Genomic DNA, 19,913 nt, shown 5'->3' on the forward strand with positions numbered 1-19,913 from the left:
ATACCTTCTAGCTCTAAAGTTTTGTGGCTTTATGATTCTACGAAATCTGTACCACAGATTCTTCCCTAACCGCGCAAATTCTAAATCACAAATCCCAGATGGTTAGAAAACCTCTTTCTGGCAATTTCATTAAATCTACTGTACTTCTTATATGTTTCAATTCACACATGTTTTCTCTTTTTCTGTCTTTGGTGAAGACGGAAAAAAGTGGATCACTTGTTGGTGGAAAATTGTTTGTTCCTATAACTCACTTAAGCAAGTATCTATTAAGGTCAAACAAAAATGATCAGCTATTCTAGGCAGACTGGGGCTTCTCCTTGGTCATGGCATTTCTTGGCTCCCCTACCTCAGTTTCTCCCAGGAGCAGTTCTTCGTTCATCTTCAGATTGGCCACTCCCTGCCTCCACTGCTGGGCTCTCCAGGAGTATGTAATTTTGTGAGCTAAAAATCCTAAGTGAGGATAGATCTATTTTCTTTTTAGTTCAGCACATATAAATTGGGTGTTTTTCAAATCATCTTCATTATAAAATAAAGAGGAAAGCAACCCCAAAAAGAAACAGATACGTTTATAGACAAGTGCCGCTCCCTGGGTTGCATTGGCGAGCACCGCCAAGGAAAGCAGACAGCCTTGACTCCTTTCTGCGCTTTCATCCCGTGTCAAGCCCACGGAAGGAGGTATAGCTCTATGGCTCATCTGTTGTTCCGAGTTAACTCCTAAAATTCAGTTAGCCTCGTTGGTGGGCACCATCTTCCCACCAGCTTCCTTTCACCCCAGCAGACATCTCTCGGGGAGGCACAGGGACTGGTTTTGGGTTCAGATTCTCAGCTAGAGAGAAATATATTTAAACTCTGATTCCACCAGTTATTCCCTGTGTGGCCCTTGGAAGGTTATTGAAGCTTTGTGAGCCTGTTTTCCCACCCATAAATCAAGACTATCACAGGCCTATTCATGGGTCAGATCGGAGGCATTAAAGGGCTGATATCTGTAAAGCGTATAGCATGGCGCTTAGCGTGTTTACTGTATGAATTTGCCTCTTCCAATTTAAAGCTTTACATTTTAAAGTACTTTACTGAACTCAGTCAATACTCTTCTTTTTCTGTCCGAGGGTTCCCTAGCACCATAAGATTATGTACAGCAGAAATAGTGTCAAATGGTAGTGACTAATTAGACATACTTTCCTGGTTGTCTGTGATGACTACATATCTCGGGTGGCTCCAGGGTATGGACTTTCCCAGATCAAATCACCCTCGTTTTACAAGTGAGAAGGAATTTAAACTAAAGAGTAGCAATAACTATTTTCTATCAAGAGAAATTTATTAAATATTTATTGATCATCTGCTTTGTACCAGACAGATGGAGGTTGTAATTTCATAAGACACAAAATGAAAAATGATGATTTCTGCTCTGAAGATGTTTAGAATCCAATGAAAGAAAAAAGGCATGCTCACATGGGATCAAGGCAGGGGCCCTGTTTCCAAGCTTTGTGTCTCTGAGCTGCGTAAACCCCTTCTCTCTTTAAGCTTTCAGTTATGATTTTACCCCCTCTGAAAGAATCTAAGTCCCCAGAGTAAGACCAAATTTGATAAGAATCTGTTTGGGCCAATGGATGATAGAGTTCCCAAATGAATGGTAAAGTTTCTCAATTCTGTACTGTTTCAAACTTGCCCTTTTAAATTTTAGTGACAAATCATGACTCATGATGACTTTGCTATTCACTGTCTGGCCCAAATTAGAAACCTTGTAGTCATTGTGGCTTTTACCCTGGCTTTCGTCACACACATCCAGTCTATAACCCAGTTAATTTGATTCTAGCAGTCAAAAGTCTCTTGGCTCTATCGCTGGTATTCCCACCACCATCGTCTCAGCCTAGGCCTCAGTTTCTTTTGCCTGGACTGTCCAACTTGTGCTCTGTTCAATCTGTTCTGCACATTGCCAGCCAAAGTAGCTTTCTATGAGTTTGTGCTCAGGTGAATCACATCTTGGGATATGGGACAGGTTTAAAGGTGTGAGTCTAGAAGCAACAACAGTATATTTTGAGAAGTCCTGGAGAAAGGTGAAAATTGTCACAGGGAGATGTCCTAACCTAAAAAGGGAAAACTCATTAGATTATTGAAATGATAGGTCAAATTTCAGCATCTCCTAGGTTGTGAGGAGTTTGAAGAAAACCAGTAGTTGTTTATACGTTATACTTTTTGCTGAAGTTTCTTTTATTTGGATCTGATGTTTTTCCACTATAATTTTTACTCTGGAGCAAACCAAACTCAATCATAGAATCTTTTTAAAAGGTCTGAACAAATCTTGTGTTAGGGTTTTTTTTTCAGATGGAGTCTCACTCTGTCGCCCAGGCTGGAGTGCAGTGGCAGGATCTTGGCTCACCGCAAGCTCCGCCTCCTGGGTTCACGCCATTCTCCTGCCTCAGCCTCCCGAGTAGCTGGGACTACAGGTGCCCGCCACCATGCCCAGCTAATTTTTAGTAGAGATGGAGTTTCACCATGTTAGCCAGGATGGTCTCGATCTCCTGACCTCATGATTTGCCCAGCTCAGCCTCCCAAAGTGCTGGGATTACAGGCTTGAGCCACCGCGCCTGGCCGGGTTTTTAAACACTAATGAAAGTTTGTTTTGAGAATAGAATAGTTCTAAGTACCATCATTTCTGTGCTTATTTGGTTTCCATATAATGTGAAGAAGTTGTTTCCTACCTTTGTAAGATTAAATACTTATCACAGAAATGAAGAGTCTGTGGCAAAGTTTATCATCAACAGTGAAATCACGTAGAGATATTACAGATCTTCTGCAGAACAAGTCAAAAGATTCCTGAATGGCTTGAGTTTCATCTGTTAGGTTGGTGCAAAAGTAACTGAGTTTTTTGCCATTGAAAGTAATGGCAAAAATCTCAGTTACTTTTGCACCAAACTCATAAAACATTTAAGTGTAGGTTGACTTTGTTCATTTTCTCAGGCTTTCAGCCTCCCCGTATTGTGATGTACTAGCAATACAGGGAGACATAATCAGTGCTGTTCAGAAGACCCACAGTAAGCAGGGCATTCATTTAAAACTATGGTGCAGTTAAGGCCCCATCCAGCCCAGACCCCTCATTTTAGGTGAGAAATCATAGTTGGAAGAGGAAGAGACTGCCCAAGGCCACCCAACAAGTCAGCCTCTGAGAACGCCCCACTTGCAACCCCACGTGGGCTCCGGGGCACTTGGCCAGTGTGCATGGAAAACAGCTGCAGAGAAATAGCTGTCATGGTGCCAAATTCTTATCTGCTGGTGTCCTTCAGATTGGGTGGGCTGGATGCCAAGGGGAAACTCAGAGTCTGTGAATTCTAATCCTGGACCTGCTAGTAAACAGTTCTGGTCATAGGGTCTTAAATTTCCCTCCCTTTGTCACAGGCTGTTGTTAGTCTAGCAACCAGGGGATAATTCCCTGAAGTGACTGAGCAGAGCTTCTGGGATCCACCCCAGGAGACCTGAAAAGCAGAGGAGCATCCTGAGAGTCCATCTGAGTCAGTGCCTATTGTTAGTGTTGCTTTAACCCTGATATGTTACAGTGGCCATACCATCAATCTACACAGTTTTCTATCCAGCTCTCCTGACCATGCAAATGTACTTTACTCTCTATTCCCTCACCCTCAGCATGAGCCAGAAGTGTTGCTTCTCATACAAATCAATACCTTGAGATTTTCAAAATTCTGAAGAGGCCAACCTTTTCAGAGGAGAACTGAAACAGAATCAGTTAAAGGCTCATATCTTTCAACTTCAAGGGAAAATGAGTGTCTCTGAATGGTCAGGGATAGGCCCCTCAGCACCTGCTTAAAGTTTGTCAAGAGAACATGGAGATCATCTCAGTGTGATGATAATGGTGACAACAATACTAATAGACTAGCATTTGCTAAGCACTTACTATGTGCCAGGCACCGTGCTAAGTATTTTACTTCCAATATTGCATTTAATCTTCCCAACAAAGCCATCAGGTAGCTTCTATTATATCATCATTCTACAAATGAGAACACTGAGGCTCAGGGATTTGAAGTCACTTGTAAGAGTGCATGTTCTTAACCACCATCCTAGATGATAATCCCCATCACTGGTTAGTGATGGCAGCCTGCTGTCATTTATATTCTTCTGGTATGCCCTCCTGCTGCCTTGCCTAGCCTCCTCCAATAGTCACCTCCCTTGTCGGCTCTCTGGGAAGACCCCCATGACAGCCTGGGGCTGGGGTTTGTGCCTTTCCTCTCACAGCACCACCTTCTGTCATAGCCGTTGGCACACTGCACTTCAATTGTTGGGCCATTTGTCCTTTTCCTTCTTTAGAGCTCTTTGAGAAGAGGCAACTCTCTGATTCATTCTGGTCTATCCAGCACTGTCCTGGGTAATAGCAGAAGATCAAAAAATGTTTCTCAAATAAATGGCTGATGTGAAAAACTTACTTGACAGTATGTTTTGGTTATCTATTGCTGAGTATCAAAGAACTCCAAATTTAGTTGCTTAAAATAACAACTATATTTTCGTTTTTCGTGACTCTGTAGGTCAGGAATTAGGACAGGACCTGGTGGGAATGGTGCACTTCTGCTATCTGTCCTGTAAGGCTTCTTCTCACTCCACTAGGATGATTTCACAGCTGGCTGGAATGGCACCCCTGGGGTCCTGGGGTCCTAAGATTGCATGTCTGGGGTCTGAGTCTGCACTGTCAGCTGGGCTCCTTGGTTTTCTCAAGTGTGGTCTTAGGGCATCTCTCTCTCAGGTGGTTTCTCCATTTGGTGCCTTCAGGGACTTGGCTGGACTTCTCACATGGAAGCTTAAGGATCCCAATAAGTAAATGAGGAAGCTGCTAGCCATTACTGCTTAGGCCAGAAATGGCAGAGTCACTTCTGCCTCCTTTCTGTTGGTTAAAGCAAGTAACTGGGTCACCCCTACACAGGGCATGGAGACTAGGGGGTCTGGTTCACTGGGGACAGTTCTTGTGACTAGGCACCCCATAGTTTAATAGAGACAAGTTCATCACTCTCCAAGTCTCCAAAGAATTGTTAGTCAAAGGAAGATTGATCCCAAGAAGGTGGATGGCTTAGCCTATTTCATCACCACAATTTGAGGGAAAACCTATAATGAAAATACATAAATGTTAGAGATACCCAGAGAGTCTGTGCATGTAAACAGCCGGTAATACAGTTCCTTGTCAGAAACATCTACGATGCTCAACTCAGGAGCATAGCATTTAGCCTATGCTAGCAGCGCACCTCTGGCAATGCAGAGATTTGAACTGTGTTATAACTCTGGTCTTTCCCATCACTCACAGCCCTGTCCTCTTTTTATATTTCGTTTACCCACCTTTTCCTCTCAGGCTCCTAAGGCCTTTGTTTCCACATTTTAGAGCATTGCCATTTATGGTATAGGTGCTCCTTAGCAGGATTTTGTATGAGAAGTCTGTGTTAGTTTGTTTGCATTGCTATAAAGAAATACCCAAGACTGGGTAACTTTTAAAGAAAAGAGGTTTATTTTGGCTCACAGTTCTGCAAGCTTTGCAGGAAGAGTGGTGCCAGCATCTGCTTCTGATGAGGGCCTTAGGAAGCCTACAATCATGGTAAAAGGCAAAGGAGGAGCAGGCATATCACATGGCTAGAGAGGGAACAAGAGAGAGGAGGTGCTAGGCTCCTTTAAACAACCAACTCCTGTGTATACTAAGTGAGAACTCACTCATCACCAAGGGGTTGGTGCTAAGCCACTTGCGAGAGATATGCCCCCATGATCCAATATCTCCTGCCAGGCCCTACCTCCAACATTGGGGATCACATTTCAACGTGAGATTTGGAGGGGACAAAGATCCAAACCATATCAGAGTCCTTGTCACTTTTGCACAAGGGACCCTCATTTCCTCCTCCCTAGCTCTTGGAACAGTTTCTTTAAAGATTATTCAAATCCCTTGGCCTTCATGTCCTGGACGTTTTTAATTTTATGTTATCCTTTCTTTATATTAGAAAAAGTTTGCTTCAAAAATATTTGATGATTCCCTCGGTTTTTGTTATTGTTGTTTGTTTTTGTTTCGTTTGTACTTAAATTGCATGTCAAAGCATTTAGTTGTTTTAGTGGCTTACCTTAGAGAAATTAATCTATATTATCATGAGCAAATATATTTGTCAGCCATTTGGCAGACCTACAGATAAAATAGTCTTTATTGAGGATCAATGAAACTGATTCCCAAGTTTCTTGAAATAAATTTCTTTATTAGGATCATATAATGTTATGATTCTAACATAGCTCTCAGAGAGTAATAATATATGTGCAAAAGAAATGGGATTTTAGAGTCCTGGGTTTTGGACATACTTTTCCTTTCATCTGAATTCCAGGTCCAGCCCTGAGGTTACAAAGACTCAAAATTCAAGGGCCTAAATAGGAGACAGGAGAGATGGGTACCAGGAAGAAAGAGTAGGAGGTGGTAAAGAAAGCCTTCTGAGTGCAGACTACAGGAGACCAGCTCAGGCATTTGGCCCTACTGATCTGCCTGGCTGGACTACAGAGGTGTTCGTGGAGAAAGCCTAGCCCAGCTAAGTCATTATCCTAACCTCTGTAGTCAGTCTTTTTGATGAAATATTTACTCCCATATCCAACCTACACATGATCTACAGGCTTCTGTCCTACTGAGATTGCCGCAAAATCAAGAGAACACTACTAACTCTTATCAATGAAAAGAGCCTTAAGAATTATCTAGGCCAGTGGTTCTCAAACTTTTTTGATCTCTGGTCTCTTTATACTTTTAAAAGTTATTAAAACCCTTAAAAGCTTTTGCTTATGTAGCTGGCTTGTATCTGTTGATATTTACTGGATCAGAAATCAAAACCAGTGAGACTCAGTCTCTTAAATAAACTAATTAATTAAAATAAAAAGAAATCAAAACCAAAAAAAAATTTACGTATTAATAAATTTTAAAATAATAAGCTAATTACATGTGAATGTAAATAACATTTTTAATAAAAAAATAACTGTTTCTAAAACACTTTGATGGGAACGGTGGCATAACTTGATATTTTTGCAAATAAATCTCTTTAATGTCTCACTTTATAGAAGACAGCTGTATTCTCATATCTGCTTTCTGCTTCAATCTGTTGTGATAAGTTATTTTGGTTGAAAGTCCAGCCTCACAAAGACATGTAATTATAAGGAGAAAGAAGTAAGGCATGTAATTGTAGTTTAAATATGTATGTAAAATATTGTATGTATGTAAATATGTATGTAAAAATATTTTCATGGATATTGCAAGTAATTGTGAACATTCTTTGATATGACACCAAAACTCCACAAGTGTAGTTTCTGAAATGTTGGCTGTAACATTTCATGAAATCCAAAATTAGATAAACAAACGTGTGGTACTCTGTAACATCAAAATTCATCAGTGTGACTTGTTTCACTTAACATAATTTCCTTCATTTTATCCATGTTGTTGCAAATGACAGAATTTCATTCTTTTTATGGCTGAATAATATTCCATTGTGTATATGTACCACTTTTTTGAATCCATTATTCTCACCAATATGTAGGAATTAAAAAATGTGAGTTCACAGATATAGAGAGTAGAATATTGGTTACCAGTGGCTGGGAAGGGTAGTGAGGAGGGAGAATAAAGAGGGCATGGTTAATGCAAGTAACAATACAGTTAGATAAGGAGTAAGATCTAGTGTTCAGTTGCACAATAGGGTGACTATAGTTAAAAATAATTTTTTGTATATTTCAAAATAACTAAAATGACGGAATTGGAATGTTCCTAACACAAAGAAATAACAAATGTTTGAGGTGATGAATACCCCAATCACCCTGATTTGATCATTACACATTGTTTGCTTGTATCAAAATATCACATGTACCCCATAAGTCATACAGCTATTATGTATCTGTAATAATTGAAGATAAAAAATTAAAACAAATTCATTGGTTTATCTTGTATCCTGAAATGAGTTTAAAATCTCATGCATAATTTTTGATGCTGAGTGTTATGGGAAGAAGCTTAATGAAAATTTCTCCTTAGTAACAAGAAAGAGGTCAATATACAAAAGTAGCATAAAAGAGCAAGGTGATAAAATGGCAAAAGGGACTGATGGGATAAATTTACAGAGGATCAAGGACATAAACTATTATAAGCAAAAGAGAAAGAAAATCAAGGCTTGTTTCTTTTTTTTAAAAAAATTCTCATCTATGGAGCATTTCCCAAGTGCTTAATGAGATGATTTCACGTAATCCACTCTTAAAGTATTGTGTGAGGTTGAATGAATGATTCCTGCCTTACAGAAGAGGTAAGGTACCTGATGCAGCACCAGGAAATGTGGGGCTGGAACCCACTACATCTGACCCAGTCATCTGTGAATTTTTTTTTAAATGAGTTTTTACAAATTCCAAAAGAAATATACAAACTTTTTCAACAAACAAATAAAAGTAAAAGATAAAAAAAAGCTTCTTGTTCTTCCTCCCCTCCCGTTCCACTGCTAAAAGTTAGTAATAGTGCATACAGACATCATATTTTCATCAACTGAAAGCCCCAGCTTTTATTTGCTCCATGAGCCTCTTTACCATAAGCAATAAAGAATCTCAAGGCTGATCCAGAACTATCTTGGTGATAGCAGGACCAACAAAAGAGAAGGCTGCTAAATGCTACCCAAGTTTACATGATTACATGTGGATTTCTGACTGTGGCTACTTTCTGGATCTTCTTAGAGCCCTGGGTTTGAAGGATTTCTCTGGATCAACTTTCACTGTTGTGGGAGAAAGAAGAAAAATAACACAAAACGTGAACATAACAGTGAAAGGGATGAATGGAGAGTGGCGAGTGCACTGATGCAAACATCCTGGGTGCCCACAAGTGAGTATGCAGAGTTCACACTGAAAGGAGATATGGCCAGGTGATCAGTTACGAAGGGAGCCAATCTGTTGCACTTTCCCACAAGTTGGAAGCTTGGTAGTGAGAAGTGAATTATCAGTTTACCTTGTTTCTCCTTTCCAAATGTGACTCTGAGTTACCATTTCAATTTTTAATATTTTTTCAGAAGTATCAACCAAATTATCTATCAAATATCTATTAAAATAGAATGTGTTCATTTAGTTGTTTGTGTGTGTGTGTGTGTGTGTGTGTGTGTGTTTTATAGACAAGAGATGTTTCCTTTTTTTTTTTAACTTCTAGGCATTTATCATCAGGGAAAAATCTGTGACTGTAAAAGTCTTTTGTAAATTTTAAGGGTCATTGTTGCTATCTGTTGAAGGAGCTGCCAGACTAAAGTGAAATTATAAGTTGAAGCCCAGTGCAAAAGAATATGCACAACATCAATTCAACTCCACAACCAAGAGAAACGCCTGAATGTTTCAAAATTACAGTGCTGAAAGCATTTCTTTTCAGATATTCATCTTAGGAAGAGTCTGTGGAAGGGGATTTTTGTTCTCTTTGGTTGAGTCAGCATCACTAATAATAATGCTTTGGTCCCTCAAAAAGCCCCCTGAAGAGTATTATTCAATTTACTCATTTTGTTTATTGTTTAGCACATTGTACATTGTATTTCTTAGACTTCTTTCTCTCATCTTTTCTCTCACAGCAGTACAATCAAATCGAAGTAATCCTAAGCACATACTTCATTTTTTTCTCTTAAGCCCCCCTCCCCACCCCATTTCCTGTCCACTTCTCCAGCCCCAACTCCCATTTCTCAAACTCAGATCTCCAAAGGAAAATGATGAGAGAGAGAGAGAGATTTGGTGATGCCTGTCTACCACTTAGAACACACTCTAGTAATGGTAGATAAAGAAAAGGCTGGTTTAAGATGTTTAAGGCCTGTCCCAACAGCAACACATGCACATAATTTACATGGACTCATTGGGGCTTACTAGAAAGTGGCCTCTTTCTTTTTCTTCTTCTTTTCTTAAATAACATAATTCCTGGCATTGGACTTTTTACAGAAACTGTGGAGCAGAGCATTCTTGAGAAAGTTTTTTTTTCTTCATAAATTATAGGACTATAAAGTGGTCATTAAAATGAATTTCCAGGGTGCAGTGCAACACTCCCTGTACATGTGAGTCAGTGACAAATATCACCTTAATTGGGGGTTAGAGACAAAAAATCTGTGAGTTTACTCTTGAGTTGGCCAGAAGGAATATAATTATAGAAACACATATTTTAAATATTATTCTTTCACTTGTGGAAATTTGCCCAAATATTTCCTTGTTTATTCAAATGCTTGTTCTTATTTGTATTCACTACAAATATAGCTATTCTTTCTGGTTTTCTGTATTTCTGTTTGTCCACTCTTGTGGGACATTTCTCTTTCGCGGTTGTAATCCAGGCATCTCAAAACAAGACCCAACCTTAAAGACTGTACTCTGCGAATGTCACACCTGTTTAAAGTATCCCCCTTTGCGGAAGTGGTTCCCTCTGCCTCTGGATTTCCTTTAGTGACCAGCATTTAGTGCACTGCTCATTGCATATTAAATGATTTGTTTAAATACATTATCATATTTATTCCTAAGGCAATATTCCAGGTAGGCATTGTGATGACCCCCATTCTACAGAAGAGGAAACTGAGGCTCAGAGGTGTTCATAATGTAAATTGCACATGCTCACTAATCCTGTGGCAGAGCTTGGATTTCAATCTGGGTTCTTTAGACACTCAGGTTCCCTTTAACCAACATACACTGGGCTGCCTCCTTTCCTTGAAAAGAGCCTAATTTGCTGGACTTTTTGGAAATCACCTTGACTAAGATCTGGCCTCCAGCAGACACTCTTCCTCAAGAAGCTTTCCACCCAGGACTCACCGCTGAAGTGCTTGGTAGGGTTTCCTGCCACAGGTTACTTCAGGTTCCCTTTTGTCAGAAAGCCCCTGATGCCACAGACACCACTGATGTAAGACTGGATCCCCAGGGCAGGTTCCGTCCCAGGTTATGAATAAAAGCCCAAGACAATCTTGTCAGAAAGCAGTTCTTGAGCATTTTGGTTGGTTTAACTCAAAACAGGAAGTCACTCTCCCCACCCCATCCTCCCTTACCTCCTAACTAAAATCCAGCTGTATTTTTCTCTCAGGGTCCAGAAAACTGCCTTTCAATTTCATAAAATGGACAGAACCCCAAGTTCGGCAGTTGTTTGTGTAGTTTTATCCTTTACACTTTTCTAAATATTCTACAAAGAGAACGTTGCTTTTAAAAGAACCAGCCATTTTAAAAATTGTATTATAGGGTTTCCAAGTTGTTACCTGCTACAAAAATTGCAGTGCAAATGGAAGAAAATAACACGGAAAATGAGTGTACGTTTAAAAAGATATGTAAACATTTGAAAAAAGAAAAGCACCGTTGAAATACAAATTGGCTTCTTATATTAGGGTTTTATTCTGCCAGTTACACTGGAGACTTGTGGGTGGCCCTTAGGGGTTTTTTTGAACTGCTTGCAATTGTAAGGATTGGAGTGTGCTTTTAGCTGGAGTAGCTGCTGTGTGTGTTGTGTGTGTGTGTGTATGAGAGACGTGCACCTATGTTAGCTAGAGGAGTGTATGCCCGTCAGGACAGCAGGAGCCTCAAGACTCTTAGGACTTTTATTAGGCCTCCAGTTATGGCCTTCCAGGAAGCCCGGCCCGGAGAAGCAGCAGAATCATAGAGATTAATAAAGAATGACGTTTGGAAATGGAATGATCCAAAAGTGATCGCCATCATTCCTCCCGCAATAACCCACCGCCCTGACCAGAGGAGATCGGCCCTTAAAAGTTAACTTCTACAGCCAAACCCTCTCAGTAAAGGGCAGCAAAGACCACATCCTGACACCTCCAAGGGGCACACAGTTTTTACAGCGCGTTTTATTATTCATAAAAAAATAAATTTATTTACATATGTTATTTCCTGTGGTAGTGCAGCCTCGGGGCAGGGGCGCGTTCCCTATCGCAGGATCACTTGCTATGGTAAGCCGCCCACCCTGCGCGCTCCTCCGCGCAGGGAAGAACCTGCGCGGCAGGAGGCGGTGTTGGAGTTGGGGCGCCCGGAGCTTGGAGTGGGGAGGCCTGATGGAGAGAGTCTGGAGTTGGAGCTGGGGGTGCTGCAGGTAGGAGCAGGAGCGGGGCGGAGAGGGAGGCCCGAAGAAGACCACAGCCAGGTTGGCGCAGCGGGGCTTGGGGAGGCTTCAGCCCAGAAGTGGAGAGGGTAGACAGACGCCTGATTAGAAAAAGCCGGGAGCTTGGGAAGGAGACGGGAATGAAGAAGCCACCCGGCAGGGAGGCCGAACGGCCCAGAGCTCTCCGGGTAAAACCTGCCTGCGGTGGTCTGGGAAGTGTGTCTCCACCTAGCCCTGCGAGCAGCGGGCTTCCTCCCGCCCGTTAGAAGGGCGCTGTGCTGGGGTACGAACCTGGCCCAGAGAAGCCACTCGCCCTTCTTTGTCACTTAAAACCCTGTCCCGACGCGGATCTCACGTCTAGACCTCTGTCTTGAAAGCGGATGTAGAGCGCGTTCTAACCTTTCCCTAACCATTGTGTCACCGCGAAAGGCCCGGGCTGTGTGGAACCGTCCCGCACGTGTGCGATGAATCTGGCTCCGCTGAGAACGGATCCGTGGGCTGTCTGGCGCGGGCTGGGGCAGCAGCCGAGAGTTAGTCTACAGAGCTAGGGCCCGAGGGTGGACCTGCGTCCGCGTTCTCTTCACGAAAGGAGGCTCTTTCTGGAGAGGCAAAACGTGGTCGCCCAGATCCGCCGCAGCTGTAGCCGTGGGCGCTGTGCAGTGACAGCCACGCCCGCCACCTGTCGTGATCACAGTTCCAGGGAAAGGGGAAGGGTCAAGGAGAATCCAACGGAAACTTCTTCCCATCTCACGAGCTCTCCCTTCTCTCCGTGGCCCCCAAACACTCGCATTTAACGAACAATCCCATCAAGTGAGTTCCAGTCCGATTTAAGCGGTGGTTCCACATAGTCTGTTGGCTGCGGAAACTTCTTTGGTGTCAGAGTCCGGTCTTCCCGAGACCACGAATGGCCATGTCTGTAAATCAAAAAGAACGTGAGATATTAGAGAGAAACGATTGTCCCAAACCGACCGCTCTCCTATGCGAACCCCAGATATTCCTGACTTGGAGTAGCTAAGATTTTATCAGCATTCTGGGAATTTGCATGTCCTCTCTCTGAACTAAGATTTTCGTTTTACTGGAGGTTGATAATCCGAGACGTGCCATATCCGTTCACGCTTCTTCCTGGACTTTGCCCGCAGGATAATTTGGTGAAACTCATATGACTTTGAGATTCTGTCGTTTAGTTCCCTTCCCCTAACACACACACACACACACACACACACACACACACACACACACACACACACACACACCCGGTCATCCACTCCAAGCTCCAAGTAGGAACTGGGCTTGGACAGGATTTTTTCCCAAGCCGGGAGAGCTGGCAGATCAGAGAGGGACTTTCCAGACAAGTCCCATCTGGGGAAACGTACTATCTTCCAGAAGCAATTTTTGTAAAAATGCAAATGCTCTTTTATAGAGCTCGGCCTTCCCTCCTTTAAGAAAGGGCTTGCCGATTCAAACCTGCCCGACTCTTAGCTGGATTAAGTTGGGCAAGGGAGATTTGCCGTCAGTCTGCAACCTGGTGGCAGATTGAGATGGAACCAAGATTTACCCTGGAAGTAGGATATTAGTCAATGGCTGTCACTGGGTACAATGTCCAGAACGATGCAAACAGACACGGATGGTTGATTCTTCTTCAGGGAAATGGCTGGCCACGCCCTTGATTTGGGAGAAACTAAACTGGCCTTCTCGTTCCCAATCCCAGAACCTCCACCCCTTTCGAATTCTTCCCAACCGGCTGACCCTGCCCGGCGCCCAGGAGCGGCCTGGGTATCTCCTGGCTGCTCTCCCGAATCCTTGCGCGCCGCGCCCCTACCAGGTTCACTGGGTGCACGTAGCCGTTCTCATAGCGGTCCTCCTGCAACAGCTGCCGCAGGTGAGCGATGTAACTGGAAGCCAGCCGGAGCGTGTCCAGCTTGGAGAGTTTAGTGTCGGGGGGCACCCAGGGCAGGCTGGTCTTGAGCCTGGAGAAGGCTTTGCTCAGCACGCGCATCCGGGCGCGCTCACGGGCGTTGGCCGCGTTCCGCTGCGACTGCTTGCACTCTGCGGCTGAGCCCTTGGCCGGGAGGGGCTTCTTGCCACCACCGCCCGCGCTGCCACCTGCGCCGCCGCCCCCAGCCACACGGGGCCGCTTCCTCTTGCAGCCTCCCGCGCTGCCGGCTGCGCCCAGAGCGCAGCGCTCCTCCTCGCCGTCGGGGTCCTCCTCCTCTGCCGACGAGTTGTCACTGGGCGAGGCGTAGCTGCGCTCTACGCCGCGGAGGGGCGGCCTCTTGGAGGCGGGGACCGGGTACTCCCGCTGCAGCCCCCGAAGCTCCATCTCCTCCGGATCACTCACCGAGCCCGTGGACATCCCGTTGTCCCCCTCGCCCACACGCGTCCGCTTTCCTCCCCCCTGGCCAGTCTCGCTGTCTCCGCCTTCCGCTCCCTGGCGGAGGCGGAGGCCAGAGAGCGCTCCGCGGAAGACTAAAAACCCAGGCCGGGAAGCGCGGAGTGAGAAAGCGAGGTGGGCGGCGAGAGCGTGAGCGCCCCTTCGCTGACCCTGGGGAGCGTGGACTATAAGTTGGCGCCCAAGTCCAGAATCCGCGCGCACCGCCGTGAGCTGCGCCTTTTGACAAGACTATCTGTACTCCTTGGAACAAACCACCCCGGGCAAAGAAGAGGGGGTTGTAAAGGGGGGCAAGAGGTAGGGCAGGGGCGTGGAAGGGGTGGGGACCACTTTTCTGCATGCAGAAGAGCGGTTGGTGGAGGCGGGGGAAGGGGACGTCTCTGCAGAGCCGAGATTTGGGCTCTGAAGCCCGACGGACCTTCAGCATGCCTGTGCGGGATAAGTGAGCTTTCGCGGAGTGAAGGGGCACGTCTTGTTCCTACCGACCGTGCTTCTACCCCCAGGTAATCTTAGCAGTGGCAAAGATTAACAGACACTTAGAAACGACAGGATCCCGACCTCTGCTTGCCTGCCAGTCTTTCCAGTAGAACTCAGTTTTCAAGTTAACCATTCATGATGTATGATTGTCTACCCAAGCCTTGCTGGACAAGAGAAAAAGCAGAACAGGCAAACAACATCCAACAATGCACAAGTTACCTCTCATTTTCCTCCTCCTTTTCTTATAATATACCTTCATGATTTACAAAAATGGTTACAATGGTTCGTTGCATTTTCAAATAACATCTGTCACTTAATGATATTATCTCCAATTTGCAGAACTTGAAGCTGAGCCGCCTAGATAGACGTTAAATAAAAGACCCAAACTTATTAGCCTAAGTAGAAAAAAAGATTCAAAATCCGCGTTTTGAAATCCTGGTCCGTCGGTATTCTAGTCAACTCCGTGCCTTCGGGTCACACATCACTGGATGGTGTAGCTGGTATTTTCCACTATCTCGAGAGTTCCATGCGTGATGTGATTTTGTTTTAATACCACAATGCATGTGTTGGAGGATCCGGCCCTAACGCTTTGCATTATAGTGTAGGGAATCTTTGTTATTGTTGTATTTAATAGATTGTGTATTGAAGGGCGAGCTCCTGGAAGCAGAATGCTAAGTTAGCACAATCGTCCGTTAAAGTAAAAACGACAAAGGAGCACCCTGAATGATCATGTTCCATTCCAAACAAGACTAAAACATCCTGCTCTTCCACACAAGAAAACACAACAATTTTGCAGTCTCATTATTTCCTAACTCGAAGGTCACCGCAGTTCCTGGTCAGGGGATATAAGTACTTCTGTGGACACGGGCCCCAGTGGTCAGAGACTGAGTGCCCGCTGTGTGCCTGTCACTGTACTCGCGGCTTGTGAGCAGCTCACTGAGTAATAAAACCCGAATGAGTTTGGCATACAGTTACCCCATTTTACAATGATGAAACTGAGTCGTCACACCGGCTTAGGTGTTCACTTGTTCTTTTCCTGAAAGTCCATAGGCTCCTAAGCTCAGCAAGGTGCAAGGGGACCTATGTGGAGTCAGTCCAGGACAGAGCTGGCAGAGATAGCTGGGCCAGCCTGGCTCCCGCCAGTTCGTACAGCAGAACAAATGCGTCCAGCTCGATGGCTGAAGTGCTGCAACAGGTGGCTGGCAGAGGCTGACTTCATCTCTCAGGCATCATTCCACCTTAGTCTCCCAGGCCACGCTACTCTTAGCGGGGGCGTTTTGGGGCCAGGGGAATGTTTCACATAACCCCTCCCGCTCACCCACATTTGCAAAGGTTTTCTCCCTGTACAAGTTGTCTTTTGGTTGGGGGCAGGGGGTGGGCTGGTTCTGGGACAATTTGAGTAAAAAGATCATTTGCCCTCAGTTCTCTCTAGGGTAGGGAAATGCAGGGAATATTTGACAGAGTGTGGAAATCGTTCCTGGAGCGTTTGAACTTGAACTTGACTCTAGGATAGCCTTGCCAGGTGAAGGAGAGGAGAGCGACGAGGAGGGGCAAAGAGATGGACCGAGGAGAGCCAGGCTAGCTCTCTGCAACGACTATTGATGACTTGAAGCTATCAGTATAAATATATAGTCTCACACATTAGGGGCAGGCGAATAGGTTTTTAAAATCTGAATTGTTTATACAGGTGCAGAACAAAGTCTTTCTTTAGAAAAGATTAATGGTGAGGAGAGCGCTAGATTTCTCTAAACAGTCACAAAAACTATACCCAGCCTCAACGCTGAGGAGGTCATGGCCAGTTTCTTTATTTCTTGAAGAAACGGCCTAACCCTACCAGTTCGGGCTTATTTTTCACAGCACTTGCCTTCCCCTCCCTGTCTTCTTTCTCTGTCTTCCCCTCCCTCCCTACTTCCCTCCCTTTCTCTTCTACTCCATCTCCTCACCCTCCCTCTGTTCGCTTTCAAGAAAGTCAGCTATTTTATTTTGTTCGTTTCTTCATCTTTCATTTAACCTCCATTTCTTTCATTTTTGTGAAATTAAGTTATATTTTCACTTGTAACTCTGTTTTCAAGTGGCAGACTTGTAATGAAGGTTAGGAAATGTACCTTATATACATTTCTTATAAGCATATAACTGCAGTTTGCTTTAACATGTTTGTAATATCTGGCATTTGGTCACCTCCTTCCACTTTCAAAGTGCTATTACTTTTTCTTCTCCTTGGATGATTGCAACAGCCTCTCGAGCTGAACAGTGTAAGTATAACTATCTCTTTTGAAAGCCCAGTGTTTTTCATGGTTTTGACAAGTGACATACTGCAAATGAATAATACAGCCTTTATTTTTATACTATAAAGCACACTGAAATCAATTCCTATTTGCTTATGCTTTACAAACTCTTAGATGTGAAACAGGTATAGACTGTTTATGTGTACATCAATGGTCTTGAAATTCTTTAGTGACATTTAAAAAATATTCAATGGGGTGAGTAGGGCTTAAGTTGCATTATAAAACAAAATATTTAATAATTCTTTTAATATTACCTTTAATATTTCTTCATCCTGGCTTCTGTGCTTGCTGGATATATGACTTCTGGAATTTGCATTTTTTGAGCCCTAGTTTTCTAATCTATAAAATGGATTATCTCTCTCAGCGGAAGAGAAAGTATATAAGCAGTTGGCTAGGTCAGAGTCTGGTACATGGGAGAAGATCAGTAAATGCTAGTTAGTATTATGAATTGCCTTGCCCAATATCACACAGCTAGTAAAAGTTAGAGCAATGATCTGACCCAAGTTTTGTACTCCAGGGCCTATTCTGGGTTTCAGATAGTACCAGGGTGTTTCATTTGCTTTGCCTTCAGACATAGGGTCTGAAGTACACGGTCTCATCACATCACATTTTTCACAGGTCCCATGAGGGACCTCACTGAGGGAAAAATGGATGGGACGTCGTTAGAAATTTTTTTTTTGTCCCCCAAATTCTTTCACCCTAAAATTGCAGTGCTTTTCCAAGCCTTACTTTCCCTACTGGCATAAAGGATTAAGCCAGAAATCCTGCTGGTGGTGTGGTGTAGGTGAAAGGAGCATGCCCAGGTGGAACACAGATCAGTGCCTAAGAGACTGAAACATTTAACAATGCAGGCTTGGTTTGTTTTTTAAAAAGGGAGCCATGAGGTGGGATGATAATTACACATCATAGAAAAAAGGCCATTTGTTGCCACTTCCTTCCTCCAACAGCATATTAAGTAATGGGTGAGAAACTCTAGAATTGGGTAGGTCATGTGGACTTAGGACTCAGGAAGAGCAAAGGCTTCCTCTGTCCTCTGTGAAGGCCATGCCAAACTATGTAGTGAGTAGGTACTTAAGAAACAGCATGTGTCTTTATAGCAGCATGATTTATAGTCCTTTGGGTATATACCCAGTAATGGGATGGCTGGGTCGAATGGAATTTCTAGTTCTAGATCCCTGAGGAATCGCCACACTGACTTCCACAAGGGTTGAACTAGTTTACAGTCCCACCAACAGTGTAAAAGTGTTCCTATTTCTCCACATCCTCTCCAGCACCTGTTGTTTCCTGACTTTTTAATGATCACCATTCTAACTGGTGTGAGATGGTATCTCATTGTGGTTTTGATTTGCATTTCTCTGATGGCCAGTGATGGTGAGCATTTTTTCATGTGTTTTTTGGCTGCATAAATGTCTTCTTTTGAGAAGTGTCTGTTCATGTCCTTTGCCCACTTTTTGATGGGGTTGTTTGTTTTTTTCTTGTAAATTTGTTGGAGACACATGCACACGTATGTTTATTGCAGCACTATTCACAATAGCAAAGACTTGGAACCAACCCAAATGTCCAACAATGATAGACTGGATTAAGAAAATGTGGCACATATACACCATGGAATACTATGCAGCCATAAAAATGATGAGTTCATGTCCTTTGTAGGGACATGGATGAAATTGGAAATCATCATTCTCAGTAAACTGTCACAAGAACAAAAAACCAAACACCGCATATTCTCACTCATAGGTGGGAATTGAACAACGAGAACACATGGACACAGGAAGGGGAACATCACACTTCGGGGACTGTTGGGGGGTGGGGGGAGGGGGGAGGGATAGCATTGGGAGATATACCTAATGCTAGATGACGAGTTAGTGGGTGCAGCGCACCAGCATGGCACATGTATACATATGTAACTTACCTGCACATTGTGCACATGTACCATAAAACCTAAAGTATAATAATAAAAAATAAATAAATAAATAAATAAATAAAATAAAATAAAATTTAAAAAAGAAGGAAACAGCAGTGGGACCAACCCACAGCATCCTGTTGCCTGGAGGAACTGCCATACCTTTGGCCAATTGCCTATACTTTTGATCTAGGAAAATGAATAATCTAGAACAGCACTGGCCAATATGGAAGCCATTAGCCGCATTAGGCTATTGAGCACTTGAAATGTGGCTATTCATGTACTATAGTGTAAAATGCATAACCAGTATTGAAAACTTACTATGAAAAAAAGAATATAAAAGCTCTCATTAATATTTTAAAATATAAATTTTATGTCAGTCTGTGAGAACATTTTGGATCTATTAGGTTAAATGAAATATATTACAAAAATTAATTTCACCATTTAAAATTATTGTAATATGGTTACTAAAAATGTAGAATTAAATATACAGGTCCCATTATATTTCTATTGGACAATTCAGGGATTAATCTCATGGATTAACTATACCTCTATGGACTGAGCATCTACTGTTGGTTGTGGCAAGGTGTTGGTGAGACCCACTCCCACCCACTGGGAGGGCACATTCTTGTGGAAATAAGCTTCTCTGTATTATCCAGACTGCGTCTTACCACGTCTACTCAACTTCCTGTCTATAACACACCCCACCAGACACACACACGTGCTGGGAAAATGAATGCTCCTCCTCAGTGGTGTGTTAGTCACATGGAATGCTAGTCTCAGTGTGTGTTGGCCATGTGG

The 19,913-nt window shown here is 43.4% G+C and overlaps 1 protein-coding gene and 1 long non-coding RNA gene across 3 annotated transcripts in view; one reads left to right on the top strand and one right to left on the bottom strand.

Moving 5' to 3' along the window:
* Positions 1-11,789: 11,789 nt before the first annotated feature.
* On the bottom strand, positions 11,790-15,882 carry MSC (musculin). Of its 2 annotated transcripts, none has more exons than XM_054499473.2 (2): positions 13,878-15,882; positions 11,790-12,972 (listed from the first exon to the last, which is right to left on the bottom strand). In XM_054499473.2, the coding sequence occupies exons 1-2, from the start codon at positions 14,409-14,411 to the stop codon at positions 12,886-12,888; spliced, it is 621 nt and encodes a 206-aa protein (XP_054355448.1). In that variant the 5' UTR covers positions 14,412-15,882; the 3' UTR covers positions 11,790-12,885. The 2 variants fall into 2 exon arrangements, with proteins under 2 accessions (XP_054355448.1, XP_063524955.1); XM_063668885.1 differs by having other exon boundaries at positions 13,805-15,882.
* LOC134740018 (uncharacterized) overlaps positions 14,814-19,913 on the top strand; it is a 107,572-nt gene continuing 102,472 nt past the window's right edge. The window contains exon 1 of the long non-coding RNA XR_010127232.1: positions 14,814-14,950. This is a non-coding gene — a long non-coding RNA (uncharacterized LOC134740018). The remainder of the gene's footprint in view (positions 14,951-19,913) is intronic.

The sequence above is a fragment of the Pongo pygmaeus genome, chromosome 7 (assembly GCF_028885625.2).
Source record: "Pongo pygmaeus isolate AG05252 chromosome 7, NHGRI_mPonPyg2-v2.0_pri, whole genome shotgun sequence".
NCBI classification, from domain to species: domain Eukaryota; kingdom Metazoa; phylum Chordata; class Mammalia; order Primates; family Hominidae; genus Pongo; species Pongo pygmaeus.

Excerpts from the sequence above, each read along its gene's own strand:
- MSC (XM_063668885.1), bottom strand. The coding sequence starts at position 14,411 with ATGTCCACGGGCTCGGTGAGTGATCCGGAGGAGATGGAGCTTCGGGGG. Across the intron at positions 12,973-13,804 it reads GCTCCTGGGCGCCGGGCAGG|ACATGGCCATTCGTGGTCTC; the intron begins GTCAGCCGGTTG and ends TTTGATTTACAG.